The sequence below is a fragment of the Alligator sinensis genome, unplaced genomic scaffold, assembly GCF_000455745.1.
Source record: "Alligator sinensis unplaced genomic scaffold, ASM45574v1 scaffold282_2, whole genome shotgun sequence".
Lineage (NCBI taxonomy): Eukaryota > Metazoa > Chordata > Crocodylia > Alligatoridae > Alligator > Alligator sinensis.
Window position 1 is genome coordinate 3,696,486 of NW_005841879.1, and position 10,723 is coordinate 3,707,208.

The 10,723-nt window shown below is 46.2% G+C and overlaps 1 protein-coding gene across 1 annotated transcript; it reads left to right on the top strand.

Annotated features, from left to right (window-relative positions):
* Positions 1-141: 141 nt before the first annotated feature.
* COPRS (coordinator of PRMT5 and differentiation stimulator) lies at positions 142-6,332 on the top strand. Its single transcript, XM_025196240.1, has 6 exons — positions 142-220; positions 1,075-1,388; positions 1,707-1,859; positions 1,996-2,080; positions 2,886-3,164; positions 5,383-6,332. The coding sequence occupies exons 1-6, from the start codon at positions 142-144 to the stop codon at positions 5,550-5,552; spliced, it is 1,080 nt and encodes a 359-aa protein (XP_025052025.1). The 3' UTR covers positions 5,553-6,332.
* The last annotated feature ends 4,391 nt before the right edge of the window (positions 6,333-10,723 follow it).

Here is a 10,723-nt window from a genome sequence, read left to right on the forward strand (position 1 = left end):
CCTGGCCAAAAACTCCAATCTGCTTTGCTGGCCTGTCTGATGTGCCCAGGAGATGCTGCCTGCAATAGCGCTGGGCAGAAAAATAGGCGGTGAAATCTGAGGAAAAGGGCTGTCATTCCGCCCTGCCTGCTCATAATCCACATGGACACAGATGACAGGCTCCTCATCCCTGCTCTTTATCCTGTGAATATCCCTCCCTTAGCTCAGCAGTCCCCTTTGGGTAGATCAACTGCCGGATCCCTGTTTGGAGATGGGAAAGCAGCGTTTTGGGGAGGATAGTTTATAGATTCATAGACTTTAGGGCTAGAAGGACCTTGGAAGATCATCGAGTCCAGTCCCCTGCCCCAGGGGCAGGAAGTCAGCCGGGATCATAGGATCCCAGCAAGATAAGCATCCAAATGTCTCTTGAAGGCGTTCAAAGTGGGTGCTTGAACCACCTCCGGTGACAGTCTATTCCAGACCTCGGGGACTTGGACAGTAAAGAAGTTCTTCCTTACGTCCAGCCTGAAACGGTCATGGAGGAGTTTGTGACCATTCGACCTCGTCATCCCTTGGGGCGCTCTGGTGAACAGACGCTCCCCCAGATCCTGGTGGTCACCCCCGATAAACTTATAGGTGACCACCAGGTCCCCCCTGAGCCTGCGCTTTTCCAGGCTGAAGAGTCCCATGGCTCTCAGCCTCTCATCATAAGGCCTGACCTCTGATCATGTGTGTGGCTCTTCTCTGACGAAGGGTTTTTGAACCCGAAAGCTTGCTTAATAACTTTTCTCCAACTATTTGGGTTGGTCTAATAAAAGATATCAGATTCACCCACGGAACCTTGTCTGCCTATGGCTCTCCTCTGCTTCTCCACCTCCTCCTTGAATCGTGGAGCCCAAAACTGGATGCAGTCGTTAAGATAGCAAGAGTAAGCATTTTCTTATGCTTGGCTGGCTTCCTGCTGCTCCCATGGATTGGGGGCAAGTCCACCCTTTTCTTGCCTGCCCACTAAACAGTTACTCAAGGCGAGCAGGGATGGTTTTCTGCCAGGGGCAGTCATTACCAGCAGGGCACTGCCTTGTCTCGCGTTGACAGCCTCTTCCATTTGGCAAAAAAGAAGTGCTTTGCTCCCTTTGGCCGCGCCGGGCTGTCCCCGGCGGGAGTCCCGCACGTGCGGCCGGCTCCTCCCCGCGCCACGTGCTCGCCCGCATGGACCCGCCGGTGAGCGCCGGGGCTTGCCTCCTCCAGCCCCCGAGACACAGCTGCGGAAGCTAGCTGGATCATTCATCCATTCATTCATTGAGTGTGTTTGTTTGTGCGTGCTGCCCTTGCTTGGGCACCTAGGGCAGAGGGAGCGCCCTTGCTGCTCTCTACCTCGACTCCTCTCGCCTGATTCCCGAAACAGCCAGGTTTAGAAGAGCTTCCCCTTCCTCCCCATGTGCAATTGGACCGGAGGGGCAAGCTGGCCGGGTTTCTCCCCTTAACTCCGGCTTGGGGACCTGCTGCTGTCTTCCTCCGTGGTCCCAGTGCCTGGCAAGGAGAGGGATGCTTTTTTTTCTCTGTCTGTCCTCTGCCCTTCCTTCAATGGTCTGGTTTCTAGGAGCCAACGTTTTGTCCTTCCCTTGCTTCTATAAATACCTTGTTTTTCATCGTTGCTCGCGGCTCTTCCAGACCCTTGTAGTTCTCAGGTTTGACATGCTTTGTGTTGATTTTGCTACTTCCCACAGGCTCCGAGTAGCAGCAAGAAAACTGACCCAGGGGCTGTCCGTTATTTTGCTGCTGCTGCTGGGCAAAACTGTCAAGGAATGAATCAAAATGAAAGTGAAAATCTCGACTTACGCAGGTGGTTCAGATCCTTATGTTTCCAGGAAACCAGTGAGGTTTGTTTGCTTGGTTATTTTTTTTGAAGCTGTATTGAGATATCGTATGGCACGGGAGTCGCCTGAATTGTGCGGGAGAGGAGTCTAATGAAAAAAGCTGGCAAATAATTAAAAAATATATGTCTGTGCTTTGTAGGTAACAGCTGATGGAAGTGACTTTTCCTGTCAGGAGGCAGCTCTTTTGAAAGGAAGGAAGACCACAAATTGGTGGCCTCCAAAAGGTATTCAAGGAAGTTATTAAGTCATAGTAAGGTGACCATTAATAGTGTTACGAATGTTGTCTGCTAGGAGAGGCTAGCAGCTGTGCAGGGCAGATACGTGGGAAATGTTTTTTTGGGTGACTGCTAAATTGTTGCTGCCTTTTGTTCTGTGCATCCCTAGACAGGGGAGCACTTAATCATTGTTAACAAATAATAAAAATGCCGTTGATTTGGAGACTCCAGATGGAGTTGTTAAACGCATTTCCTTAAGAGATATTGGGAATCAGCTGTGATAAAACCGAGCTAGTGGTTCCAGAGATCAACCAAAGATGTAAACTTCAGGCCTAGTCCCTGGGCTGGAGCTCGTCTGAGCCAGACCACCAGGTGTGAAGTCGAGAGTTCACAACTTGGGGGATTCTGGAGCAAGTGAGGGGATTCAAACCTCTCACTAATATATTCCAAACACAACAAGCATTGGACAGCCAAAGCAGTATGGGGGTGGTATTAACTATGTGCAGATGCAAGTTGTGTGAAAGTATGCCTTTGTAGTCATATCTTTGAATTCGTATCTCTGGTGTTGCCAAACTTTTCCTTTGGAATCTCACTGTGACCTCATGATCTGGTATACATTGCCAGATGTGGCTGCAGCAGGCAGGAGCATTGTCATTTTCCTGGACTCTGACTGAGGACGATTCCTTGTTCAACAGAGTTCTGTTTTATGCACAGTATCTTCGTACAGCTGGCCAAACTCCTGTGCGTTTAAAGCATTGTGACCTCCCCAGTTTATTTCCTTAGTAACTTTTTGGGTCTTTCTGTCACACTGTAGATGTTCTAGACATTCCTGATGGTGAATCTCAACAGAGTGGATTCCCCGGTATCTCTTCCTGTCAAAATGATACCGCTGGTTTGACTACAGACACGTCTGGATCTTCTGCTGAAAGCACCGGTGACTCTGACGATCAGATTGACCTTCAGGAATGGGAGCTGGATACTGAAGTTAGCAGCGTGCCTGTTGCTGCATGGTATCCTGAGCTGAAAACTGATCCCAAGTATGAGGAAGAGGATTGGGATAAAGAGCTGGAGGATTCCAAATGTAACCCATATGGTAGGTACAGATTTGCTTGTGCTTCAACTAAACCGGCATGGAGGTAGGGACATGTAAGTTGCTGGAGAGTCTCTTTCAACAGGTCTTCATTCTCCTGTTTTGGGCAGAGACTTCATGGTGTCTGCAGTGACTCATTTGGTTTTTGGCTGCCTTATGTCTGTCCCATGCCCTTGTGATACACAGTTGTACCTAGGTATTCAAAAGAAACAGGGATTTCAAATGGATCTATCTGATTTTGCCTTGGGCAGTAGGGGATATAACTGATTGGATACGGTGGTATGGAGAAAATGTATGTAGAGCTGTGTGTAGCTACTCAGGTGCTGTTCAGCCATCATGAAATAGCATGCATGCGCGTGTCAGTCATAGATAAGGAGGACTGGAAGGGACCTCCAGAGATCATCCAACCCCTTGCCTGAGGCAGGATCATCCCCATCTGAGCACTTCTATACAAATCTGTTCTTTGACTTGTTAGCAAAACTGCACAGCATCACTCTGAAGCAGTGTAGATGGACTTGCCCTGACCTCGGATGGACCAGCATGCCCTAGCTAAGGGCCCATGTTCTGCTTATGGGGTAATTCTTCTCAGTGGCTCATCTTGGGCTTTGTCAACAGCGGTGTCACTGTCACACAGTGGTCTTACAGGGTTGTGTCAAGAGGTGTTAGTCTTTGGCCCAAGTCTGTTCATTTGGAGCCCAACCCGGCAAGCAGTAGCACACATTTTAGCAATTTGGCTCTTGTAAACCGTCCTGTTGATTTGGACAAGAGGTGTCGCATCAGCAATCTTGCCTTTGTCTGCAGGATGGCTTTCTTGGCTTGCAGTTCCTTGCCTGGGGGTTCTTACTTTGAATTTGTGGGGCACCTTATTCTCTGAATGAATAGAAGATGCTTGGGGACCCAGCAGACTGACTGCACTCAGCAAATAATGCATGATAACCTACTTGAGTGTTCGTAGGCTAGTCCACTTGTTTTATCTCCTTGCCATTACACAAGTCTCTTTTGGAAGCTGTACAAATAAAACAATTCCCTCTTTGCTGAGGAAGTATTGATTCTTTAGGCTGATCCGTTTGGTGTCATTTATTTTTCCTTTTGTGCGTGACTGCAGTATTCAGTCATGTTCCAAAGGTTAACGGCAGATGAATCTGGGAAATCTGCTTTGCATTTCTATAGACGCTTTGTAATAAGTATAGCAGAAATGCAATAGTTGTGGTTGGTGTTGAGTTAGTTAAGGGACTGAGGATACTTATGCTGGTGTATATCCTTAGTGATGAGCCTCAGAGCAGCTGAGGAGGGTAAATGTGAGGTTCTTTCAATGTTTGGTCCCTTTACAGGCCTGATTAGCCGTTTGCACAAGAGTTTTTCCATTTGGTTATCACGTCTTACCCGCGATTCATTTGCCCCAAGTTACTCACAAGCCCAGCAGTGGATAGAAGCTTTGGAGCTATGATTTGGGAACTGGCAAAGGACGGTGAACCTGTATCTGGAGTCTGATCCCTTTAGGTTAAACCACTGCTTGGTCAAGCCTGCATCCATTTTCTTCTTTACTCTGGGTCTGCGTTGGTGTCTCGCTTGGCAGCATGGCTGAAAAGCTGGCAGTGGGAATGCTGCGTGGTTTGTCATGTGGCTTTTTCTTGCTCACTGTTCCCTTAGTTGGCTGATGCCAGCAGGCAGTTGGCATTCCCTTTGCTGAGACTAACCCCCTTGCCCATGTAGAGCAGGTTCTGCTGTCTTTTCTTGTCAAGTTTGTTAGGATATCGACTCTAATTCTAGGCTAGGGAATGAGCTGATGAGCACTAGCTTCTTCAGGATCTTCCTCCCATCCTTAGCTCCCCTCCCTTGTGCCCCATCACCAGACATGTCCTTGAGTGCTGCCAACAGTGGAGGAAGCAGGAAAGGAAAGATTGTGGCTGCTGGGTCCCAGAAATAGGACAATGAGAAAGTTGGGGTGCTGTAGGTGTACAGGTCTATCAGGCTGCATAAGGAAGGGTGGATTTGGACTCCATTCTCAGCCGTGTCGGACTTGCCGAGATACGGGGAAGCCTTTTACCTAAGCACCGTGCAGTCAGTTTCCTATCTGCAGAAAGAGGATAATTGCCATCTCATAGGCGTTTTTGTTGGTGAGTGAAACCTAAACTGGTAAATCAGGTTGCGTGATTTTTTGGTTTGGAAGGTGTCCTCGCATCGTTTAATAATCCTTGCCTATTCTTTAAATTCTCTTCAGATGCTGAAGATCTCCACTGGGGAAGTCTTCAAGAAAATAATCTGGTGGCACCAGGTGCGTGGCAAGAAGAGTCATTGTTCAACCCAGTTGGTCACCATCCTGTTCCTCTGACTTTGAAGCCACCAAACAGAATCCCTGAGATCGGCCAGTTCGATGACGCAGATGAGTGAGGTTTCCCCTTTGGGAGGGCAACGACTGGTCTCTGAGTTGAACCGGGTGTTGCGTGCTTGCAAAGGAGCCGTGTGACAACGTTACATTTTCCTTATGTTTTAAATAAGGCCGGAAATGCCAGACCTTTACCGAGGACTTTCTTTGAGAATATGATTGAACAAATAGACTTGATTTGTAGGAAGCAAAGACTTATGATTTCAGACTGAAGATTAGCCTTGGGGATCGATGCGGTTCTGTAGAACTCCTCATTTTTGTTCTTTTTAGTCTGTTTGTTTCATTTATTGATGTCTGGGAAGTATTGTTTTATTTGAACTTTGGCTCGAGGGCTAGATTAACCAGTTCTGACACATTGGTCCCTCCATCACTGCTGTGACACTTTTATTTTCTTTCCCTTTTATTAGGTATTAATAATTGAGTTTGGCTAGCATTAAATGTTCTGCCCCTCTTCCACATTCTACATCCTAAATAATGGGATCCTTTTGCTATGTGCTGAAATCTGGGTCCTCTGAGTCCTAAGAGGAATCTAGTGTTGGACAGCATTGTCCATAAGAAATATAGATTGCTTTCTCTTAGACACTAATTCTTTTTTTGTGCCTGTCAATACAAATGGGTGGAACTACAGAACCAAATGCATCAGTGAGAGCCCTTATAGCTTACCCATATGGCTACACACACATGCAGTCAGTTGGTCTATTTGCATGAATAAGTCTTAAATAATAGGACCCTTAACCAATACAGATTTTGTGTTTTTAAAACCCTGTCTCCCACTGAAAGGTTTTGCAGAGCAGGGACCTTCACATGGGTTTATCTTGTTCTTTTTCATTTCTAATGATAAGTCATGGCATCTTTGTGTTGCCAAACACACTGTTATATAAATATTTGTACTTCTGTAGCATCTTCCTCTGTAAGACATTCCAGTGTGCCTTGCAGACATGTTTGAATTAAGCTTCACAATGCTGCTGATAGGCAGGAAGCCAAATTATGGTTTTTGCTTTTTTGGTTTTTTTTTTCCTCAGCAGTGAGAAAACAGAGCTACAGTGACATAGCCACAGGCAAACCAGTGGTTGTGCTGGGAGCAGAGGTATATGTGTGGCTTCCTAATACTTGCATTGCATTTACTTGTATTCTAGTGGACAGCCTTGTGATAAGTAGACTGAGCAGATGAGCTGTTTGGCATCAACAGACTTGTGTTATTTCTCATATCTCTGTAATTCCTTTTTGCTTACGTGGCAAAAATTGAGATTGTGAAGAGTGTGCACTATTGGTTTAACTGTTTAAAGTTGATGGTAAAACTTCTGCTAGTTGAGCATGAGTACTCTATAAAGTCTTCAAGACTTAGGAAACTGTAGGCCACTTACAAGTCCTGCTACGAGGTACCTGCTTCTAGGGGCCTACTAGCACCTACACCCTCTGGTCTCTCCCCTATTTACATCTTGATGTTCAAATTAGCAGAGGAGGCTGCACAGAGGGCAAGGTATGCTTTTGAAGAGGTGGTCCCTGCCTAGTTCAAGGCTCTATCCCAGCCTTATCCCAGTCCTACTCTCACTGAGCCCTCCAGCTTGGGGGCCTCCTGTTCAGGGCTGCAAGCTCCTGGCTCGGTTCTGGTCGCACCCTGTGACTTCAGGATCCGGCACCTGCAATATCTGGTACGTAGGCAGCTAAGGACCTTGAGTCCTGTTTTTGCCCTGTCACCTCCTGCCTTACAGTCCAGGTAAACTCAGCCTCATTCAGCCACAGAACACACTCTAGTCCTTATTCTCTGTCTACTCAGTGCATTTTCAAGTTCAAGGTGTCCCCAGTCACCCCCTTTCAGTGGCCTCCACCTCCCCTACAGGCACAACCTGGCCCTCTGTGGGCAGAAAATGAAAACCACAAAATGCAAGCACCAGTCCTGGTTCAAGGGATTGTCTCACATGGGGTTCACCACACCTCTTGGTGGCAGGCTCCAAGTAGAAAAGACAGCAAAGCAGAACGTGCCCGGGGTACTTAGCTTGCTTTCTATGCAGGATCCTAGCTTCTCTTCACTCGGGGCTCCCTCCTGTGTCCTCTCGCTGCAGTCTGGACTCCAGTTTTCATGCCTCTCGGAGAAGGATCTGTCCCTGACAGCTTCCACAGCCAAACTGCCTGCCCTGGCCTGAGGCTTGGGCTTATGTGGGGCTTTTTTGGTCGTATGACCCCTTGACTTCCCCTCCCTGGGTCATTGGTCTCTGCTTGCACAGGGTCTTGGTGGCCGTCTTGCTTCCGCTGCCTGTGAGCTTGCCTTTGGTGTCACCACCAGGGCACAGGCAGAAGAGACACAGAGATGAAGTGGAAGAAAGCAAGGGAAGAGTGGGAGACTGTATCCATGAAACCAGGGGCAAGGGATGCATCAGCAAACACACAAAAGGTAAGAGGGAAGAAGGTGGAGGGAGGGGGGGTGAAGGAGGGGAAAAGGGCCAGGTACCCCTGGATCCCCCTCCCATCCTAGTAATGGGCTAGGGGCCATGTTACACAAATAGGTAGCACTCTTAACTGAAAAACCTTTAAAAGTGAATCTGTTATTAATGGGTCATCAGTGATTCATCTATAAAATACATGCAAACACACTTGGACCTCAGTGTTAGTTCTAACAAATTCATAGTGATTGCTTCTGAAAGCAACACCTATATTGACTTAATCCATCCCTGGGTATATGGCTTACTACTTGCAATTATGAAGGTGTTCCACCGTCTAGTGTGCGTGACTGAAATTAAAGTAACAAACAGCAGCAGAGAAAAGCCATTAGTTGAGCAGGAGAAAGGTGATGCAGTGATGCTCCATTTGCCTTTCCTTTGGGATCAGTGGTGTGAACAACAGCCTGGAGGCCTGGCCTTCTGGTTCTGAGCTGAGTGAATTCTAGTGCTGGTTCCAGAAGTGGAAAATGGATGCCATTATGCCATCTCCACATGGAGGAGTTGTCCTTGGATCTCCCCAGCCATTCCCTTGCCGCCCCCCCAAAATATGCATGATGTACATAGAGCACAGCGCAGCTGTATGGGCTCCCCATGCACTGCTCCTCCTCTGCGTGGCATGAAGGCAAGAGCCGTGCCCTTGAGGGTAGGGTAATGGGTCTTGCCCTGCTTTAAATTACTTCCCTATTAGTGGCGCAGCGTCAAGCGCTGTTTTCTATGGGGAGTGATGGCTTTGCGATGTTTAGATGCAGCTGCCATCTTTGAGTAAAATGGGAATTGAAGGTGCCCACCTCAGATTCAGTCATCTACTTATTTTGTTTTAACCTAGAAGACAGAAATTCAGCCCAAAGCACAACTGCTTTCAAGCATCTCACTGGCTACATTCAAAAGGCCACTTGGTATTTTCATTTCTCACTTAACCTTTGGCTGTGGCTGGCAGTACCCAGTATTGTTCTGCAGAGGGCAGCAAAAGCCAGTCCAGTCCCTACATTTGATTTTATTGGCTCATAGATTTGGGTAGCAAGTTTCCGATCTGGGGCTGGTGTTCTGACATCCTGGATCTGGGCTCATCCTGACTCTGCTGTGCTACTGTAAACCTGACTTACAGCACTTGTTCTTTTAAAAAAAAAGACAAAATCAAACAAAGTTCACCCTGAAATTGCACTAACAGCTTTGAAAAATGTATTTCACTTGGGGAACAAAACAAACAAAAAATACATGAACAAAGAAAGATTTTGCATGATCTTTGGCTTAATGTGTTGCTACTGTAGTGTCCTGCCCTGGCAGGAAAGCACCCATAGGAATAAAGAAAGATGGAACTAGCAGAATTCTATAGAGGTTAAATATCTTTCTTTAGAAATTACGTTTAAAAATAATATTGATTAAACTGACCTTATTGAAATAGGGTTATGTAGCTTGGTATTGGAATTCTTTTGAAAAGTAATCAATGCCTATTGCTCTGCAAACCTTTTCTCGTGTACTTCATAAATGGAAGACGCATCCCATTTGACCTTCAGTCTAGGTCTTAAACTGTTGTGGTTTTTACTTGGAATCAGGTGCATCTATCTTAAGTGCCTTTTCATTTCTTGAGAACTTGCCGTGGGAATTTCGGTAAGTGGCTCCTTTGCTGAGGTGTCTGGGCATATTTTTATGAGATGGGAAACTGAAAGAATGTATGATAGTTTTCTGTTCACTACTGGTGTAAAACTAGTCAACTAAAAATAAATACTGAGTTTTAAGCCATGACCCTTGTCCAGCAGAGAGGTGTTGTTTTCCCTTATGGGAAGTTGACAAAAAAGCTGACTTTGTACCTCTGAGGACCTGCTTGTTAGAGGAGGGCTCAGTGTAAGACTTGGGATTTGAATATCCTCAGAACACAGTGATTTGGAACACAAGCACAGACTTCTTAAAAGGCACTTTTCTCAGAGGAGTTGAAGCCATAAATAAAAAATGATAACCTCAACTTTACTTATGCTGGGTTCTGAACTCTCTCTTACAGCTCAAGGAAGAGAACATGGAGTTATTATAGTCATTCTTTAAAAACATTATCTTGTGCGACAGTGACCAAAAAAGACAATAAAATGTTGGGCATCGTTGGGAAGGGAATAAAAAACAAAATGGAAAACACTGTTATGCCACTATGAATCCATGGTGCGCCCACATCTTGAATGCAGTTCTGGTCTCCCAAGCTGAAAAAGGGCATAGCAGAAATAGAAAGGACATTGAGAAGGGCCAATAAGATGACCATGGGGATGGAGCAGATGTTGCATCTGGAGATTTGTAAAGATGAGGCTGATGGAAGATGTACAATCTTGTGAAATCTTGAAGGGTGAAAATAAAGAGATAGGGAACTATTCTTCACCAAGTCCCAGGGTGCGAGAAATGGGGGCCGCCTGCTAAAATGAACAGGTTGAAAACAAACCAGAGGAAGCATTTTTTTTTTTTTTTTTTACATGGCACATAATCAATTTGTGGGATTCATTGCCACAGGTGGCTGGACAGGCAGATTGTATAGTCAGGTTCAAAAAGGGACTAGATGTATTCATGGTGAATAGGTTTGTTGATAGGTGGATTCATGGTGGATAGGTCTGTCCCTAAACCAATGATGATCAATGCCATGGAGGGCATGATGGGATGGATTATACTATCTGTCTTGTTCATATACTCTCCACCTACTACTTGCCACTGTTAGAGACCAGATGTTGGGTAAGTGGACCACTGGTCTGAGACAGTACGGCATT

Excerpts from the sequence above, each read along its gene's own strand:
- COPRS (XM_025196240.1), top strand. The coding sequence starts at position 142 with ATGGACACAGATGACAGGCTCCTCATCCCTGCTCTTTATCCTGTGAAT. Across the intron at positions 1,389-1,706 it reads CTGATTCCCGAAACAGCCAG|GCTCCGAGTAGCAGCAAGAA; the intron begins GTTTAGAAGAGC and ends TACTTCCCACAG. Across the intron at positions 3,165-5,382 it reads TTCCAAATGTAACCCATATG|ATGCTGAAGATCTCCACTGG; the intron begins GTAGGTACAGAT and ends AATTCTCTTCAG.